The following is a 21265-nucleotide window of genomic DNA, read 5'->3' as shown; positions in this document are numbered from 1 at the left end:
GAATTGGAATTTATGTGATACTTATGTAATAAAAAAAATTATATTTAGAACATTTATTGAGAAATTGTTAAAGTAGTGACAATTCTTTTAAAATAAAATTTATTCGCGATTTTGTAATATAACAATTAAATTACAGTTGCCATGTTAAAATAATTAAAAAATTTATAAATTTAGATAACTGATAGTTATTATTATAAATTTTGAGAAACTCATTTTTAAAATTTCTTATTATAATTGATTGATTAATTATTAACATTTAATAGAATAAAAGATGAAAACAGAAACCATTTGCCGTGGTAAGTAATCCATAGAATCTTCGTTAGTTAGGTATGTCCCCTTCGGTCTATCGGCTCTTTTTCCTTTTTCTTTTGTTTGAAAAAATATTTAAGCTTTGAACAAGTAATAATCGTATGAATGATGGACCCCCTCACTCCAGAAAAAAAAAAAGAATTAATTTGCTGATTTAAAAAAAAAAACCGAGAAGAGAAAGGAATCAGAATATGCGATCCGAGATGGTTGAGGGAGCAACACAGACGGTTGATCCCATGGTTCTAATCTTCTGAAGAGATTTCCGAGCAATTTCTGATATTTCGATGAAATTATCAACTCCCCTCCTCCAACTACCGATACAACGATTATGGTCATCTCTTTATTGTTGCCATTGTCATTAGTGATGAAACTGCCTTCACCTGTCTCATCGCTTACGTCTGATAAGGTCAAACACTTAAAAAAACGACAACAACTTGTCTCCCAAAAAAAAAAAAAAGATCCTTTTCTTTTCTCTTTTTTGGACTGGAAAAAGGAAAGAAAAAAGCACATTATGCCGTTTCGACCATTTTAAGATTATATATTGTCGTTGATTAATCAACATTAACTATAGCAGGCGGCCGAGCACAAACTTATAAGTAAAAAACAAAAAATGGAGAAGGAAACTATATGAGACAGGGAAATATTCAAGCATGCATGTTCCTATCGTGGAAATCGGAAAATTAAAATATATGTATAATTGTATTGTTTTGCTTTGCCCAGCATCTTATCTTATGTTTGTAGGAGGAAAAGCCAACCCGATGGTGACATTTCGAGTTCCAATTTCATAATCCGATGCTATTGGATTGTTTTTATCAGTCTAAGTCTCCATATACATATATAATAAGATAAGATGTCTAAATGAAAGATAAGGTTCATTAGAGTTTATCATCTATCAATTATTGCAGTTTAGAAGCTGGAAAGGTTCAAACGTCTCCCGAGTGAGAGTGAAAAGAATCTTCATGTTGTCAAACCTCACATTGTCATTTATTTATTTATTTAAATATTTCTTTCTTATTCATTGCAACTATTTTTCTAGTATTTTAATATTTTCATTGATTTTTTCTTCCTTAATACTTCCTCAATTTCAATGCATGTTTCATTTCCCCTCTAAACAAAAAAGTTCATACTTTAGTACGAGGCCGTATTGAGTGGGTATACGTTTTCGCTTGATATTTAAAAGGTTTCAGCTTCACTTCTTATCAGTTGGACGATATGTGTTATATTATTTAAATTTTTATTTTCATTTTCTTATATTAAGCACGTAGGCTTTCATTGTTACAAAAAAAACACATTTTTATATTTCTTTTAACTAGAGGTGGCACACGTGCCATGCTTTGAAACACACATACTTCTAAAATATTTATTAGTTTTTTAATAAAATAACAATAGCAGAAAGTTATAATCTCATTGAAGAAAAAAATTATAATTGAATAATAAAATTGTTGAGAAATCTCTTTTTTTCCTACAGTCGATAACCTTACTTCATGGAGTACTATTAGAGATATTCACTCATACTATGCACGAAATATATTAAATATGTACATGAATCAATATTATTTATATTAAAAAGGTTCTTAAAATAAAAGTGTGGAGAATGATAACAGTTTTTGGAAAGCTTTATTATTGGAGTATTTAAAGCTATTCTATAGTTAGTAAATATATTTTTAATTTATTTCCTCTTTTCAAAAGCCTCTTATATTTTGCAATTCTGACGATTTATTAAAAAAAAAATTAGTATGCACAATATACATAGGGCTTCAGTATCCCAGTTCACCCAAAAAAATGCGCAATATACATGGATCACAAGCTAATCTTTCTTTCTAGTTTCCAAAGAGAAAAAGAAAAATTCAATTTCAATGCCTTTCTGGTTTCTCAAAGTCACATTTATAATTGTATACTAGGCAACATTCCCGCACTTTTTTACGAGTCCATAAATTACCTCAAATAATTTATTAGATACATGAAATATCAAGAAATTATTATTTCTTAAACCTCTTATTTTTAAATGATTATAATATTTTAAGACAATGGTTTGAAGTGTTCATGAATTCATGAAGAATAAACTCCTTGTTATAAAATAACTATCATTATTATCTTTAATTGATTTTATTATATAAATTCAAATATTTGAAACAATCAAATATAGAAAATGGCTAGTAAAACATATGGCAAACGATCCTCACTTCCTTTGCTAGTCTAATATTTTTTATAGTTACAAATATTTTACAAATTGGATCATGCTGTAATTCTTTTTCCGAACTTCTATATATATATATATATATATCTAGATAATCTATATTTCTTGTGAGTATTCTAGTACCATGACATAAAATTATATCTATTACTCTATACAATATTTAAATGCGTTCTGTTTATGTAGTTTCATTTAAATTTATGAAACTTCTCAGATATATTAACATCATGATCATGATCATGATCATTATTATTATTATTATTATTATTATTATTTGAAGTCATTAACATTAAGCTTGAATTTAATTTTTTTTCTACTTATTAAAAGTTAGTATACTTTATCAGCCAATTCAGTTAAGTTTATTCTATGTTTTTTTATATAAGAGTTTATAATGATGGATAAGTATTGTCGTGGGCACATGTTCAATTTAAAATTTTAAGTCGATAGATGTTGGGACTTGTTCTTCTTATATTTCCATGTTTTCTTCTTAATTTTTAAGTGGCAGTTTTAAATTAACTCAAATATATATATAGTTATTCATGTTATCATATATGATATCATTATTTTCATTTTATGGAGCTTGTTTTGAATGCGTTAAGTTGGTTAACTCTCTTGAATGCAAAGCTTAGTTTTGTTCTTAAAAAGAGAAGTATGAATGAGATTTGAAATTTTGCAAATAATATTTAGTAAAAGAAAATGAAAATGTTCGCATTTTATAAATTTATGAAAAATAAATTAATAAGGAAATTGATTTTCATCATTGGATCTTCTCTTATGGACAAAAGAAGAAAAGGTATTACTTATAATTTAAAATGTCTATGTTTAGTTATATAATTCCTTAAGAAATATAACATACAGAGGATGTATGTTTGTAAATGAAAATTTGTAAAGAAAAATAAAATGTAGGATATAAGTATAACTCTTTAGAAAAAAGGTAAAATAGATAGAGACAATTGGGTAAAATATATGGTGTCAAATCCTATAGTGATCCCAAAAAAAAAGAGACTTGTACACTATATATGGGCCAAAAGCATGACATTATATTTATTTGTGAACACTACAGTTTTGCTTTTATAGGTCATGTTATTTTCTTATATGATAATCGTAGAAAAGAAGGGGAAAACCTACAAGTAATAGGGATAAATCTAGATCAAATGGGGGAAAATTTTTTCTTTTAAAAGAATAATTGGTCCAACTATAATGGTTTAGTCATTTAACTTGACAGGTTAATCGGGTTACATGGTTACCTTGTCGGACTGGGTTTAAAAACACTAGACAAAAGAAGAAATTAGAAATTGGGAGAAGAAAAATATTCCGCACTCGCAAACTAAAATTTTAAAAAAAAATGCATATAACGTAATTTGTATAGTTAGTACTTCTAATACGGAATTTTTTTCGAATTTTCTACATAAAATTTAGGGAAACATGTTTTTTGGAAATAAGTGGTCCGACTATAACGACCAGATTATTTGGTGTAACGGATATACCAGATTATGGAGCATCTTATTTAGGTCGTATTTGTAAATATTGGAAAAAGGGGGAAATTAAAAAATGGAAATTGAAAGAAATGGGTAATTGCTTAAAATGAACAACCAGATTATTTGTCATAATGAGTCGACAAGATTACGTGACACTTTATTCAGATCGTATTTGAAAATACTTGAAAAAAAGAGAAACTAAAAAAATGAAAAGTAAAAAAATGGGGGAAACAAAAGAACAAAAAAAGAGTCGACCGGTCTAGACAAATCAAGTTTAATGTTTAGCATAATAATAATAATAATAAAATAATTGTTTTTTCTTCAAATCATATTTTTGTCCCATATTAAAATTATAGAATATAATTTCATAAACAAGAACAATTGTTGATATGATTACTTTTTAATTGTCTTAGTTTGATCTGGCAATTTTGCATCGCCGAATTTATTCGCATTAATCTAAGATATCATGAATTTAGTGAATTTACTAAAAGAATTAATGTGATCCTAGACAGAAAGTTATAATTATTATTGGTCCAAAACTGATAATTTATAGTAGAAAATTCTTTTCCATGGGGAAGCGTGGGGCATCCACACTAGTATCACCAAAAATGAAGTTTTTGAGGCAAAAAATAAAAAATAAAAAGAATGTGGCGGAAGAGATGCGGGATGAAGGAAATTCTTTTTCCTCTTCTTACCTTTTTCAATTTTTGACGGACTTTCTTAATTATAAAAATTGGAGATAAAAAATCAATATAGGTCGGTTCAAGCAGTTCGGTACTTATTTTTCTAACCCAAAGTTTATGGGTTGAGTCTTGTGAATAAAGAAAATTCACGGTGGAAAAATTTCACTCCTTAATTGGTCATCCAGTCCGAACTAGATTAGTCGGAACCCATTGGGTTTTCAAATATTAGGATACACACCCAAAAAAATTGAAAATTAAATGGAAATGGTCTAAGTTCATGTCTTCGGGACTATACAATATCTATTTGGTACATAGTTAATTCAATAAATCTGCATTCATGTAGTTCCATCTCTCTATCTCCTTCTTTCTCTATGCAAAAAGCTCCGCCCCTAATAGTAAAACCCTAAGTCCCGGCCCTCTCATTGTTGAGTTCAGCTCCGGTAGGGCACGTCGGGTGTCGCTGCTACCACCAATGGATAACTAAGGCTCCTCTCTCTCCCCTGGTGGTGGTGACTTCCTTCGACCCCAACCCTTCTCCTCTATTCTCCTGCCTCTTAATGGAGGCGTGGTAGGAAGAGAAGGCAACACTACGCTGATCGACATGCGGCGACCAAATCGTCCTCTCTGAGGTTGATTTCGCAGTTGAGGTCGCTATAGTAACCCTTGTTCCAGTTAGGCCCGAAGCTCCTCCATGACCAAGTTGTCCCCGTGGCTGAGGTCGTTCCTTGCGTGACATCTTTGACCCCTCCGCCCTTGATATGTGCTTGAGGTAGTGTTTGACGGTGTCCCGGAGGTTGCAACGACCATCTTCCTCTTCCTTTTCCTTTTTGTCTTCAGTAAGGTTCATGTGGCGGTGGTCTCCCCCTCCCCTCCAGTGATCACGCCCTTTCCCTATCCGGTCAGATCTAGGACGGTGAATGGCAGGGCACATGACGGTAACAACGAGATAGCAATGGTAGCAGCGGCCTTACACCCTGACTAGTCCAGACCGGCAACCTCGATTTGCTCTGTCTTATCCCGTTCTGATGGCGGCAGCAACAGCCTAGTGGCCGCTCCCTCATCCAACCCGACCTCTTTGACCAATCGGGCTTTTCCTTCTTCCCTCCGGTGACGAATTCTTCTTTCAGGCTTCCCATCTCCTCCCTGCAATAGTATCCTCGCCTAACACGACACATGATCGCGCCATCAGTCTGATAGTCCTACCTCCTACCTACAAAAATGGACCTATTGTGGCTTTTGCTCCTTTTTTGTTGGTTTTTGCAAGTCTCGGCCCCCTTATTGTGGTCACTGGTCTAAACCAATTAAGGAGGCCTTGGGCTTCCTTGCTTTGATTGCTTAGAGACTAAGTTATTAAGAATTAGGTAGACCAATTCTTTCTATTGGTTGTGATTGTTGATGTGATCTTGCGCTCGGATACTGGCCTGAGGCACCATGACTATCCTACTTCATTATGGAGTAGAAATTTATTGTGGATTTATGATGTCCTCCTTCCTGATTACTATCGGCTTCCATGATAAAATACAATTAACAGGTAGTGATCAGTGCTAATGATTTCAAGATAGCAAAGTACAATTGTACTGTTCTTTGATGTTTTTCCTATTATGTTTTGTAGTTTGCTTGGTCAATAAACCGTTTGTGGAGCTCTTGTAATTTTCGATCGGGCATTTTCTCCTTATATCCATTTTTGTTGTGGATTAATAAAGGGACCACTTGACCGTTTCAAAAAAAAAAAAAATGCATTCGTGTATATCATGGCAGAACCCGCACCTAGACCGTCGTTATTCGTTGGGTTAGAAAACTTGGCGACCTCAATACAATCTTATTTGGGCTGGAAATGACCTGGCCCATTTGATTCAACGGGTTTAGGCTCCTCCTCAATCATTAATTTTAGGGTAAATAACATGAGGTACCCTGGCATTTTCGATTTGTCTCAATTATTGCTCATACTTTAAAAATATTCTGAGGTAGTCTATCCTTTAGCTTCTGTTTCAAATGTATCACACCATCAATTTTTCATCTGAACTTGAAGGATGGAAACGTCCCAGTCACATTTTCCGTCAAGTTCGGATGAAAAACTAACGATAGGCTAAATTTGAAACAGAAGTAAAATATTAGATTGTCTCAAAAAAATTTAAAGAATAGGCTAATATTGAGAATCTCCCAAACGTTAGGCTACATGAAATTATTTTCCCTTTTATGCATATTTATACACTTGCAAACGTCGTAAAGTGTTTCGATCGGGTATGCTGAAGGTCATATTTATACACTTGCAAAATTCGTGAAGTGTTTTGGAAGAATCTACATAGTAATGGAAGAATCTACATCCATGCTTTTTTTCATCAACTCTCCAATGTGGGACATTCTAACACCTACCCTCACCCATACTGTGGATACCAGAGTTAGTCATCCAGTATGGAAAATCGTTTTCTAAATAAGAACATTCTAGGATGTCATCGTCGGTTCTTCGACTTGTTTGCTCGTTCCTAAGAAGTTTAGCTCAGATCGATGATTCGTTATTCTTTATTTTGGCTTTCCCTCGTATTTTGCTCTCAATTACCAGTATAAGTTTTCATGGAAAATAAAAAACTCAAATAACAATATCTCAATTACCTGCACAATGCCTAGTTTTGAAATATTGAGTCATAAAGAATGGTTAACTGCCTGACATGGAACAAAAAGGAGAAAAAAATCTGAAAATTATGAAGACGAATTAGTCTTTCATAGTCTTTGGCTTCCTCAAGAGAAGCTAACATCTTCTATAGGAGATTAATTGACAAAACAATTTTCATTGTCCATACATGAGAAAGACAGGGATGAGTCTGGGGTTCTAATATTAATACTACGCACGAGGAAAGGTGTTAGAACGTCCTACATTGAAGAGTCGGTAAATAAATCGTGGATATATAAGAGAGTTTGGTATTAATACCTATCAACTTAATTCTTAAATTTTGGATTAGATATGAGTCTACATGCTCTTCCATAAGGTCTCCTTCGGCATACCCAATCGAAACACTTTACAACCTTTCCAAGTGTATAGGTATGCGTAAAAGAGAAAATAATTTCATGTAGCCCAATGTTTGGGGTATTGTCAATTTTATCCTATCCATTTAAAATTTTTCTGAAGCAGTCTGACATTTTACTTCTGTTTCAAATCTAGCTTACCGTCAATTTTTCATCCAAACTTGATGAAGAATGTGACATGGGATGTTTATGTGTGACAAGCTCAGACGTAAAATTAATAGCGGGATATATTTGAAATAGAAGTTAGAGATTGGGTTGTCTCAAAAAATTGTTAAAGCTTGGGCTAAAATTAAGACAAATTTAAAACATTGAGTTACCTCACGTTATTTACCTTTAATTCTAGTCCGCGTAAGAATATAGCGTAGAAACTTTTGAGATGTTAATTTTATCCCTACTTTTATTTTTTTCAATTATAAGGATAGCCCATGGGCCCACTACAACAGAATAGAAATCCTAATAGCTAATGAAAAGATACAAATAGTCCAACTGGATATTGAATTTAAATATGTAAATTCTTAAATGGTTTTGGTACTTAATGCAATTTTAATAATATTAATAAGTTGCTTTACTTCACCTATAAAAACCAAAAGAAAAAGAAAAATCACTTTACTTCATTGTAAGATAAACTAGATGATGACCCAAGCAATGCGCATGATTAGAAAAAAAGTTAATAATATTATGATTATATTTTTGAATTTGGTTGAAAAATCATTCTTAAACAGAGATGATGATAATAATAATAATAATAATAATAATAATAATAATAAATATTAAGTAAATTATTTCCTTTTATTTAAAATTAAAAAACATATTATATATTGATCACCTAACAAAAGTAAGATCAACAAAAGAGTTACAATGAAAAAAAATTATTCTAATAAACAGTCATATAGCTTATCTCCGATATTGACTCTTCAAAATACTAAATTGTTCCTCAAACAATATAAATCTAATTACACGAATTTAGATAAAAATTTAAACTATTCAATTGTTTTTCATGTAAACATGTGATTACTTATTAAAATAAAACGATAAATTGCGTGACAATATAAGCTTGACAATAATAGAGTATAAAGAGAGAGAAACCTAAAGAGAGAGCTTGGAGGCAGAGGAAACATAACACAAAATTGTAAATATATATCACTTTTAATAGGATTTTATACCCTAAGTTATAAAAACGTAATAGGAAACCCCATGTATGAATTCTTTTATTCTTAACCCCAAATTAGTAAATAATATTATATCGTGCATATTTCAAAATTTTCTTATAATCTAACATTTTTTAGATAAGATATATATGCAAATTATTTCTTTAATAATTAATAAAAGAATATTCCTTTCCTTTTTATTAAAACTAGTGTTGAGGACCCGCACGATGCTGAAAAATTTTCTCGACAACCAACTGAATACTCTAAGATTATGATCCCCTAATTTTTGAACTAACTTATTTTCAAATTTATCCGCTGACACTTCAACTGGTTTTTGAACGATCAACAGTGACTCTAAAAAATCATGTGAAATATTTTTATTTAGCATTTTGTTATCTTTTATTGATTTCTCAAATTGATTTTTATAATGAAAGATGCACTTTCTTCTAATATTAAAAAAAATGGCAAAATGAAGATTCAATACCAATTTTCTAAAAAAAATATTTTGAGGTACTTTCACGGACTTTTTTGAAAGGGGTCAAATTATGTCGGGAGTTGTTATAATTCTCCATTGAAAAATAGGAAATAATTTTTTGAGTATATAAGATGATTTTGCTCACCATGCTATCAACTCGACCTTTTGGAGGGTACATGGGTTCTATCACTTTCAGGTCCATTGGAAATTTGACATTATATCATAGTGGATCACGTGTTTGTATGGACTCACATGCCAACTCCAATGTCTATTATCGGTGGCAGTCGAAGTAGGGCTATGTAGCCCGAGTGTGGAACTCGTGATTTGTAATTTCGAGCGCGGAAGAGTAAGCTAGCCTCATAGTCAATTATCTCCCTTTGTTAGAGTGTGAAAGAGAAAATTTTTGACTAATCATATGTATACAATTTTAGAAAATTGTAAAGAAACAAATAAAAATGTGCATGAGGAAAAAAAGAACTCAAGTATTGAAAACAGGCCCAGTCGCCCCACCCTATAAGGGAAGAATGGGACCTGTTTTCATTATATACTCCACTATAATGTCTATATAAATAGGCACAATAAAATGACATCTACTTAATTTGAATAATATAGTATATTTTATTATACGTTCATTTTCTTTAATAGTAAATAAAAAAATATTATGAATATAAATGACAATATATATGAGATTATTTTTTTATAAAAGAATATAAAAATTTCTTTATATGGACGATGATGAGTGGCAATACAAGATAACTCATTTTTTATATTTTTTATAACGCGGCAGTATGGGAATTCAGTTCGAGATTTTGTTATTTTATATATATATATATATATATATATATATATAGATTAAATAAAGGAGAAAACATATTGCCACTTTTTATTGGCTATGTGGACAAAATGGCAATTATTTACATCTTAAAATCGTAAGTTGTTAATTAATGCTTCAATGGTGTGAGACGCACTCATAATGATATTTGTTTTATTACTTTGGCCACTCATAATGACCATGGTTCACTTTATATTGTAGGAACTTTTTTTTTTCTAATTATCATATCTTATAATAAGCATTGCGTGATTAATACGTTTGGTGTTGAAATTTATGAATCTAGATTGACATTAAAGCGTTGATGAACGGTATCTGTAATTTTCATTTACATAAACCATGATAATATAGGCTTTATAAGTTACTACACGTAGAAGATATATAATATGCAGAAACAAGTCCTCGATTAAGGCTTTATTAGGGAGTGAGGTGGCGGTTGGGTAACTGCTTATTTTATTGAGTTTTAAGCAGAAACAGTATTTGATAAATTCTTTCAAAATCATTATTTGACTAATTTCTGCGGTTTGAAACGTAATTTTCTTCGGCAGGTTGATAGGTGCTTATAAAAACTTTTCTGCTTATCCTTTATTTCAAGCATTAATTTTAATTTTTACAATTTTATATTATTATCTCCCAAACGTTTTTACTTATACTAAAATCAACACTTATTTTTCAGCAATTATACTTCAGCACTTTTGTTTCAGTAACAACACTCCCAAACCAAGCCTAAGTATGTTAATGGAACTAACCTAAATATTGGGGTTAAATCATCAATAGAGTCTCTAAACTTGAAAAGGAGGGAAAAAAACATCAATAGAGTGCAATTACTCTTTGACGGGTTAAATGATGGTTAGAAAATAAAAAAACGAAAATCCCAAAGTGATTTGGCTTAGTAATTAAAGAGGACCTAATATATTCACTCGATTCCGTATTCGTAATCACTTGAGGCTACCAGAACACTTTTGGCGTGATTACCCATTTCGTAAACCGCCGGGGGTTTGTGGAGCCTCGGGGATTAGATCTATACCCTAATTTTTAGAAAAATCTAATTTTTGACAAATTCTTCTCTTGTGATAATTTTGTCCTCTTCAAATTGACATGTGAACATCACGTGACCATTTTTTATCCAACCTAGGAGTCACGTTGCTTATTTCGAATTAGGTGAGGTTACACTTTGCCAAATTTTTAAGGTCGGGGCCAGACCCAATTTTCGCTCGATAGGTCAGGGGCAAAGTGTATTTAACCCTAATTTTCCGTAACCGGTGAATTTGTATAACTTATGCACGACGTTTAATCTTAATCTCGTAACAATAAAAAAAGTTAATGTTATGATTCTTTACTATTATATATATATTATATTACGAAACGAATATTTGTTATTATTAGTAGTTTGAATGTCCCTATATGAATCATTGGGATAATTTCATACTTAAATGCGAGTATATGATATGGGGGGGGGGGGGGGGGGGGGGGCAGCACAATCAGCCAGCTTCCACTTAATTGAGATTATATGTTGGGGTCTACAAATTATAAAAACTACACAATTTTTTTTTTAAAAAAAGCAATCTAGCCTCGAATTTACCATTTTTTTTATATATTATAAATGAGACCTATGAATGTAATAAAATAATAATTAATAAAGCACATGCCAAATTCCAATGTATTCAACACCTAATTGTCGAAATAGATGCATTAGTAATTTACGATTGGACGTGGGGCTCTAGCAATGCTAATATCCTTCTTGATCACATCATCCGTGACTGCAGGAAGCTCTGTGACTGCTTTGAGGAGGTTTGCCTAACGAAGATATATCGGGAAGCCAGTTTCTGTGCGGATCATTTTGCCCGTTGTACAGCCAAGAGGAGGATTTATTTAATAGTTCATAGGACTCCTTATTAGTCTTTATATCTTGCTCTACTCAGAGACTGAACATAATTTTCTATGCCAGGCTTGAAAATAACTCGATTATTTAGCTTTAATGGACTTTCCTATTCCACCAAAAAAAATACAAAATTAATGAAGTGTATGCGTAATTCCACAATGAGAGTCAAATATATAATTTCTTGATTGGTAGAGTTTTTATCTTTTTCCCTAGCAGTGGAGAGAAAGAGCTAAAATTAAGACAAGGAAAAACAAAATAGAGAAATCTAGAAAGAAATAGAAAAAAAAATAAAAAAAAAAATTTCTGAGCTTCCTTCTTTCTCCTCTGCTGGTTCTGCTTCCTTCCTTCCGTCCTTCCTTCTTTCTTTCATTCCTATTAGGCTGTTTGATTTGATTTATATATATATATATAAGGTCACATACATGAGTTGCAGTGTGAGAGGGAAGCACGTCAGAGCCGGTCGACGCCTGCGATCGGTGAAGCTGCCGCCGCAGCCGGCGATGGACAGCTCTCCCGCCCTCTCCATCGACTATCCCTCCCCTATCCCCAAAACCATGATCGATCCCAATCACAACCCCGACAATTGCCAGCTCTGCCTCAACCCTAGCCCCGTCCCCAGCCCTAACCCTACCCTCAATTTCGACGACGCCGGCGGCGGCTGGGGCTACTGCACCGAGGAACAATTGGAGGACATCCTCATGAAGAACCTCGAGTTCTTCTACAACGAGGCCCTGTCCAGGCTCGTCAGCCTCGGCTACGACGAGGACACCGCCCTGAGGGCCGTCCTTAGGAACGGCTATTGCTACGGAGGTATGGACGTCTTGACGAATATACTGCACAACGCATTGGCTTATCTGAAACGAATCTCTGACAGTAGCGGTAGTGGCACTGGCGATGATGCCAGCAATGGTGAAAATGAGTATGTCTTTTCGGATTTGCGGCACTTGCAAGAATACTCTCTGGCGGGGATGGTGTGTTTAATGCAGCAGCTCAGGCCTCATTTGAGCCGGGGAGATGCAATGTGGTGTCTCCTCATGAGTGATCTCCATGTGGGCCGGGCGAGCGCGATAGAGATCCCCATTGTTGCTCCTCAGTCGTCGGGCAGTGACGGCCTAGCCTCCAATACTAGTCTTGAGGGTAGTTCTTCTAGCAGTGCTGCTGCTGTCGGTGTCCCAGCTCCCCAATCCCGCCGATTTCACAGCGGATGGGGCTTTGGGAACAATGGGGTATCAGAGTTTCCAAGCAATGAGTCTTTTCCCGACATTGAGTGTCCCAAGAGGTTTAATCTCTCACCTGCAATGAAGGCACTTTTGAAGAGGAATGTCGCTGAGTTTGCTGCAGGATTTCGATCAAACTCAAAGTATGCCCTGCAGCCACAACCTCAGGCTGGGCCGAGCTCTTTGTCCACTGGAGAGGGAGGAGTTGTTTCGGTCGTCGGACTGAGTGGGGAGTCGAAGAGTTCTAAGACCCTAGATTCGATGAACTCTGTCTTGAGTAAATTCCAGGAATTAAAACTTGATGAGAAATTGGGGCCTGTGACGGGGGATCAGAAGGATGAGATGATATTGTCTCTTCTTCATAAGATAAAGGATCTCGAGAGGCAAGTGAAGGAGAGGAAGGAGTGGGCACATGAGAAGGCAATGCAGGCAGCTAAGAAGCTGAGCAGTGATCTGACTGAACTAAAGGTCTTGAGAATGGAGATGGAGGAGACTCAGAGGCTGAAGAAAGGTAAGCAAACACTGGAGGAAACTACAATGAAGAGACTCTCTGAAATGGAGGATGCTTTGAGGAAGGCAAGTGGGCAAGTGGACCGTGCTAATGCTGCGGTTAGACGACTTGAGACAGAAAATGCAGAGATTAGAGCAGAGATGGAGGCTTCTAAATTGAGTGCATCAGAGTCGGTAACCTCTTGTCTGGAGGTGGCAAAGAGGGAAAAGAAATGCCTGAAAAGACTCCTGGCTTGGGAGAGACAGAAGACAAAGTTGCAGGAGGAGATTGATGAGGAAAAAGGGAAAATTTCTGAGTTACGGCTAGAGTTAGTTCAACTGGACCGGGATTCAAAAGAAGCGGAGGTAAGTGGAATATGCGGATACATATCAAGAATTTTGCATGACCTTTGTGTCCTTCCTCTGCGTGTACATATTAAGTAAAGATTGATCAACACAAAAATTACCGAGTCCTACTTAATACAAAAGGAATATGGTATAAGCAATGTGGGCCTGATTAGCTACGAGTGACGTGTGGATTTACGGATAATATATCTAGTGAAAATGGCAAGACTGCAGAAAAATAATCTCAGAAAAGTGGCATTGCTTTTGAGGGGTAATGGGAGCTTGTGATGAACAATAAAAGGATGAATCTGAATAGTGGGAGACTGACTTTAAGAGTAGAAATGCGGCATGAAAGACAAAACATAGTTGCCACTCAGAATCCCAAGTTTCTTTTTATTGCTTCATTGGCGAAAACATGTTTTTAGGATGTTTAATGCATTTATCCCATGAAAGCATTGTCTTCCTAAATGTGGGAGCTTTTAAATTGTATTTTGATGGATGAGGTGTGAAGAGTAAGTATTGAACCTTTTACATGCCTGAGAAAGAACCTCATTTTGCATTTTCGACCTCGTATTGAAAGTTATCTGCGTCTGCTTTGAGTGTGGAGTGTAATAAATTGGCTGGTTTCTATGTCTAGTTTCTGCAATGCCATTTCAGTTCATCCATATCTGTAATCTTATGTCTTCTGGCCATAAAATGAAAGAATGTATTTATGAATGAATCAAATTGGTTTTCAACATAGTTGAAGGTCTGAAACTCTGCAAACGTATTCCCTAGAATACTATCTCAATAGAGAACCTCCCATGTCAGGTAAATAAAGAACAACCCAATTGCCCGGTAACCACCTATCTTTCCTCATCTTTATTTGCTTGCTTGCTTTGTCGTACTGCTCGACTAGGTGAAGTGGAAGCAGGTGGTGAAGGAGAAGGAACTCACCTTGGCACAAGTGGAGGAGGAACGTCGCTCCAAGGAAGCTACGGAAGCCAGCAATAAACGAAAACTCGAGGCCCTTCGCTTAAAGATAGAGATAGATTTTCAGCGCCACAAGGACGATCTCAAAAGACTGGAGCAGGAGCTCTCTCGCTTAAGATCCTCAGTGCAATCAACTGATCATAGTAATAATAATAGCAATCTTTCAAGTGCCTCACAGACAGCAAAGTTTGAGGCAGCAAAGCCGAAGGGAGGATCGATTGCCCGGTTGCTCAATCAGTTAGATAGCATGGAGGACTCTACTGAAATCAATGTAGATAGACGGTGCCTGCTGTGTAAGAAGCATGAAGTCTCTGTCGTCTTCCTGCCCTGCGCCCACCAAGTTATTTGCAGCAAGTGCAGTGAAAACTATGGGAAGAAGGGCAAAGCTACTTGCCCTTGTTGTCGTGTTCTGATCGAAAAAAAGATCCGGGTCTTTGGTGCGAGCTCGTAGCCTCAACAGAAGTATGCATGCCTCTATTGCATTTTTTCGGTTACAACAAATTTCGCCCCATCTTTTTCCTTGCGATCATTGGACCGCATGACTATACTCCAATATATACTGGAATGAGATCACCATAATCAAAAGTGTATGTAGATAAAGGGAGAGGAAAAGAAAATAAACATCGTCACTTGACTTTTGTTCGTGCTTTGAAATGCGAACTTATTGCAAAGGGAATATTTCCGTTTTGGTCGGCGATGATGCTGACAAGAGGACAATGAAATTTTCTTGTCAGATACATGATTTGTTTGAAGCTTCAAGATGGTTGTTCCTGCTGATCTCGTTTTGTTCTCCCAGAGTGCTCAGATTGGCAGAGTTGGATCCTTTCATCAGTATTGCCCTGATGAATCTCTGTTTCTTGTTTATTCAAATATTGACAAGTGCTGGCAGACATGTCTCGGGCTTGGAGAAACCGCATGCATATGCGGTGAGAGGCCGGTTTTGCCTCGACGTATGGGAGTTCGCTGGAGTGATCGCATGCTTGTAATGCAAATTGAGTAACCGAAAAGCAGCAGATCACTGAAGTTCGCGGTAAGAGGCTGATGAGTCTGGTACTCATTATACGCCAAGTTAGTGCCAAGTCTACAAAGGGATCGTCAGAGAGTGTTGCCTGCGGTTCGAGCTACTCGAGTCCTATCTCCCTGGCCGGTATCATTTCCTCAGCTGTTTATAGGTGACCCTCGTGCCAATTGATATGTTACGGTGTCAAACGAGACCCTATGTTACGGTGTCTAACGAAACCCTGTCATTGTGGTATCTCCTAGAGCTCAAGGGAAACCGAATGGTTATGACATATTTGTAGCAATCTACTAATTCTTAACCATACGGATCTTGATGCCAGTGGAAAGAGTTCTTGGGTGTCAATAATGAGAATGCTTATTAGGAATTAGGATCCTACGACCTGTGATGCGTGCTTGTGGCTTGAGCCAATTTGTTTGGAGACTGATATGAATATCGGATAAACTCGAGTAGGGGGCTATTGCTTCCATCTCAAGTCGATTTATTGGACTTAAGGAACACCGGTTTATGTGATTTATTCCAGACCCTTGGTGATGCTACGTTGGCGGGACTAGTACGCGTAATGGTTATTCAATTCGTCTATATATTCGTAGTTAAACACGAGAGTTTGGACATTGAATAGCGGACGACAACAAGACTCCTACTGACCACCTAATTACTTATTAAAGAAAAACACTCACACACTCTACACCTTCATATTTTATTTTATTTAATATAAAAAAGGAGTTTTGTCGATAACTCAACTTATTTTAGGCTTGGTTTGGAAGTGTTACTAAAATAAAAGTGCTAAAATATAATTACCAAAAAATAAATGGTGATTTTATAATAAGCAAAAGCGTTTGGGATGTAACAATGTGAAACTACTGAAATTAAAATTAATATTTAAAATAGAGAATAAACATAAGTAGTTTTTATAAGTACCTATCAAGCTGCTGAAGAAAATAACGTTTCCAACGGTAGAAATTAATCAAATCATAATTTTGAAAGAATTCACCAAATACTGCTTTAGTATACTGAAATGAGTGAGAAGAGAGCACCACATTACCCTCATATTCATTTAAAATTTTGCAGAATAGCTCGTCGCTGATGATGGGGTCGGTGACGAGGGCCCTATTGCTAAGAAGTTTTTTCCCCTTTCCGATCTAAGTTATTCCTTTTTTTTTTGGGTAAATTAAGTTAGTCATTTTTCTTTTTTGAAGTTTTCCCCTTTTTTCTGTGATTTTCTAACTGTAATAAATTTAAGAGGTTTTTACTTAAAATGACCCATGTTTTGTCCGTTTTGTCAAATCTATCATATGCTTTTTTTTTGTCAAATCTATCCCATGGTTTACTTTTTACATCAAATCTATCCCGACGTTATCTTTTCCGTCAATGTCTAACGGCCGTGCTGACGTGGCACGTGAAAAGATAGTGGGCCACACTTGCCACGTAGGCGTCATATCAGTACAGCCGTTAGATGTCGACAGAAAAGATAACGTCGGGATAGATCTAATGCAAAAAGTAAATCATGGAATAGATTTGACAAAAAAAACATATAATAGATTTGACAAAACGGGCAAACCATGAGCCATTTTAGATAAATACCCCTAAATTTAAAGAGAAAACATCCCTCCAAAAGATCATGGGTTGTATCTTGAAATATCAAAACTTGGATTGCTTTTAAGCAAATAAGTCAAACTGAGGCCAATTTTCCTAAAGGATTTATGCTCAAGTGATGTCTGAGCCCGCTTCCACACATTTTGCAGAGACAAGATGTCTAAAACATAGGATGAGATGACATAAAAAGTAAATCGAAAACTGGATATAGGTGATAAAACCCGCAAACCAAAAGAAACATTCACGGACAAAACATTATTTCACTAGACAATAAATATGAGATTACAACTCCGATAGATGTCTCTCAATTTCTGCTCATGTTACAAATCCAATCTTGAGAAGAGTGCGACCTAATCTCTCAATTATCTCCATTCTCTCATTTTAAACTGAGATTCTAAAAAGATAACTTAGAGAATTCATCGAGAATACTGAACCATTACCGGACCGTGATTCTAGACTCTTTCATCGCCCTCAAGGGGACCAAAACTCCACAACATCAAGGCACCTTTTATAATTCGTACATGACCCTACATATAATACTCAAGATAATATATTAGATTCCGAAAAATGCAAGACATTTCCCAACATACTTTGACTAATCCACCTCTTCGAGTGAGTTAAAAGTAGATCATCCATGGTCAACTTAGGGGATTCACAAATAATTCTTGCTACTTGGTCCTAAGGCACTATTTGGTACGCTAGATGGAATGAAATGAACATTTCTTCGTACTCATCTTCTTATGTAGCATCAATTATGTGAGTAGGAAATGATATTCTCTCATTATAATATTTTTTTTTCACTTTGATGGAATAAGTATTCCCTCAAAAAATATGAGGATTGGTCATTTCCTCATTTCATACTATTTTTTTATGTAAGTTTCATATATGTTCTTTTAATTTAGGGAAAGTGACACCGTGCATCACAGTTTTAAAACAAATATCACAGTGCATCATATTTCGAAAAATTAACATGGTGCATCACGAAAATTTTGAAAATTTTCACCATGCATCATTTCCATCAACTGATGGACAGAAAGTTGACGTGACACGTTATTTGGATAAACGGTGCCAATGTGGCCATGCTTACTCAGCATATGAGTCCCACCTAGCCATGAAAATATGATGCACTATGAAAATTATTTTCAGACTGTGATACGCGGTATCATTTTCTCATTTTAATATTTGTTTGTTAACTTATTTCCTAAAACAGAAAGGCACTAACAACCTATTACAAAGTATCATGTCCTGAACAATCTTGTTTTTATCTCTCTTCCATTTTTTTGTAATATTTGGCACAAGTTTGCAGATCGATCAGGAGACATGGCCTCCATCATCGGCTGAGCCACAAAACCTCATGCGATGTGTTTCCCTTGCCCGGGTCAGGACCACATTAACGCAATCCTCAAACTCGCTGAGCTCTTGCAAGGGCTTCCACATCGCTTTCGTCAACACAGAGTTCAACCACAGACGAATGGTCAACTCTAGAGAAGGGCCCGGTTTCCTCAACAGCGAGTTTGAGAGTTGCATTAATGTGGCCCTGACCCGGGCAAGGGAAACACGCCACATGAGGTTTTGTGGCTTAGCCGACGATGGAGGCCATGTCTCCTGATCGATTAGCAAACTTGTGCCAAATATTACAAAAAATGGAAAAGAGATAGGAACAAGATTGTTTAGGACATGACAGTTTATATATGATTGTTAGAAAATAAGTTAACAAATAAATATTAAAATGGAAAAATGATACCGTGCATCACAGTCTGAAAATAATTTTCACAGTGCATCATATTTTCATGGCCAGATGGGACCCAGATGCTGAGTAAGCACGACCACATTGGCACTGTTTGTCCAAATAACGAGCCACGTCAACTTTCTGTCCACCAGTTGACGAAAATGATGCACGGTGAAAATTTTTAAAATTTTCATGATGCACCATATTAATTTTTCGAAATATGATACACTGTGATATTTATTTTCAAACTGTGATATGTCCAAGAATTTTCCCTTTAATTTATATATCTAAAAATATGTATTAAATAATAAATACATTGGTAGATAAGTTTTATAATAATATTCCTTTATCTTATAATGGTCAATAAAAGAATCATTGTCAATACTATTCTTTTACTATATAAAGCTCATTTTATTCCATTGATTTTCATTCTCGCATTCCAAAACTAGACCTAAAGGATTTAAATTTGGATAGAGAGTATGGATGCTATACTCATAACCACCAAGCCAAACCTCTGAAATCTGCGTGGCTTATATTAGCCCACGTCATTATATTTTTGAGGGATACCTAGAAAGATTCTTTAAAAGAATAATGCACTTATTAGAATATAAAAATGAAGAGTCTTTCAAAGAGATAAAGTTGTTGGAGGGGGAATCTATCTATCTATATAGCTATACATGAAAATTTTGCTATTTTGTGCGATGTCGGGGAGAGTACGATTCGAATTCCGTATTTTCGCAATTGTAATTAGTTTTTATTTATTTTTATTATATTTTAATAAAATTATTTCCCTTATAATATATTATATTCCCTTTCGATAAATAAAAAAATGAAAGCATTAAGTGCATTCACATTGTTATTTCGACAAATTAAATATTTTATTTTTAGTATGTAAAATTATAAAATTTCTTCTAAATTTTATATAAAATAATACAATAATATATACATTACTTAATGATGAAGTAAATAATAATATTATAAAATAATATAAATAAGTAAAATTTTATTATATTTTAATAAATTTATTTTACTTATAATATATTCTATTCGACTTTCGATGAATAAAAATACGAAAGCAATAAGTGTGTTCACATTGTTATTTCTTTTTATTATGCAAATTAAATATTTTATTTTTAGTATATAAAATTATAAATTGTCTTCTAAATTTTTTATATAAAATAATGCAATAATATATACATTATTTAATGATGAAGTAAATAATAATATTATAAAATAATATAATAATGTATACGTTTACTTATCTATGAAGTAAATAATATTAATATATAGGTTCACTTTTTCTCTAAATCTTTCGGTACAAAATAATAAACGTTAGTTAACTTTGTTACATTTCCTTATTTTATAGTTAGGTAATGCATGGATTTTAAATTATTTTATTTGATTTTAAAATTTCTTATCATTTTTTTGAAAGAATAATTTTTAAAATTTAATTGATTACTTCTTGGATTTTTTCTTCTTTGATCTTTTGAAGAATTCTTATGAGTGCACTAAATTATTTTCTCCCTTTATTATATTAATTCCTATTGTTAAATTCCTTAAATCGAAACTACTATGAGTTTATTAAATTTCAAAAATTGTTCTTAATCAACTTACAAAAGTAAATACTATTTAAAATAATGAAAAGTAAGATGATGGTACCGGTGCATAGTACCGGGTATCATACAAGTGAAAAAGATAAAGTTGAGTTGAGCTTTTTATTTAAATACTAGTGTAATAATACACGTGCATTGACAACATATATTTTATTATTGAGGTAAGTGCATATTACGTCACATTAAAAAATATTGATATTATTCATTTACTTGCAACTTTATTGGTCTGGCATAATATTTTCTTAGAGTTTTTCGAAGACATTATGC

The 21265-nt window shown here is 34.3% G+C and overlaps 1 protein-coding gene across 1 annotated transcript; it reads left to right on the top strand.

Moving 5' to 3' along the window:
• The first annotated feature begins 12338 nt into the window (after window positions 1-12338).
• On the top strand, window positions 12339-15817 carry LOC116211335 (MND1-interacting protein 1-like). Its single transcript, XM_031545670.1, has 2 exons — window positions 12339-14091; window positions 14969-15817. Exons 1-2 carry the CDS (start codon window positions 12442-12444, stop codon window positions 15491-15493), a joined length of 2175 nt encoding a protein of 724 aa, XP_031401530.1. The 5' UTR covers window positions 12339-12441; the 3' UTR covers window positions 15494-15817.
• The last annotated feature ends 5448 nt before the right edge of the window (window positions 15818-21265 follow it).

The sequence above is a fragment of the Punica granatum genome, chromosome 1 (assembly GCF_007655135.1).
Source record: "Punica granatum isolate Tunisia-2019 chromosome 1, ASM765513v2, whole genome shotgun sequence".
Taxonomy (NCBI): domain Eukaryota; kingdom Viridiplantae; phylum Streptophyta; class Magnoliopsida; order Myrtales; family Lythraceae; genus Punica; species Punica granatum.
The sequence above is the reverse complement of the archived record's forward strand: the minus strand, read 5'-3'. Positions and strand labels throughout refer to the sequence as shown.

Excerpts from the sequence above, each read along its gene's own strand:
- LOC116211335 (XM_031545670.1), top strand. The coding sequence starts at position 12,442 with ATGAGTTGCAGTGTGAGAGGGAAGCACGTCAGAGCCGGTCGACGCCTG. Across the intron at positions 14,092-14,968 it reads GGGATTCAAAAGAAGCGGAG|GTGAAGTGGAAGCAGGTGGT; the intron begins GTAAGTGGAATA and ends CTGCTCGACTAG.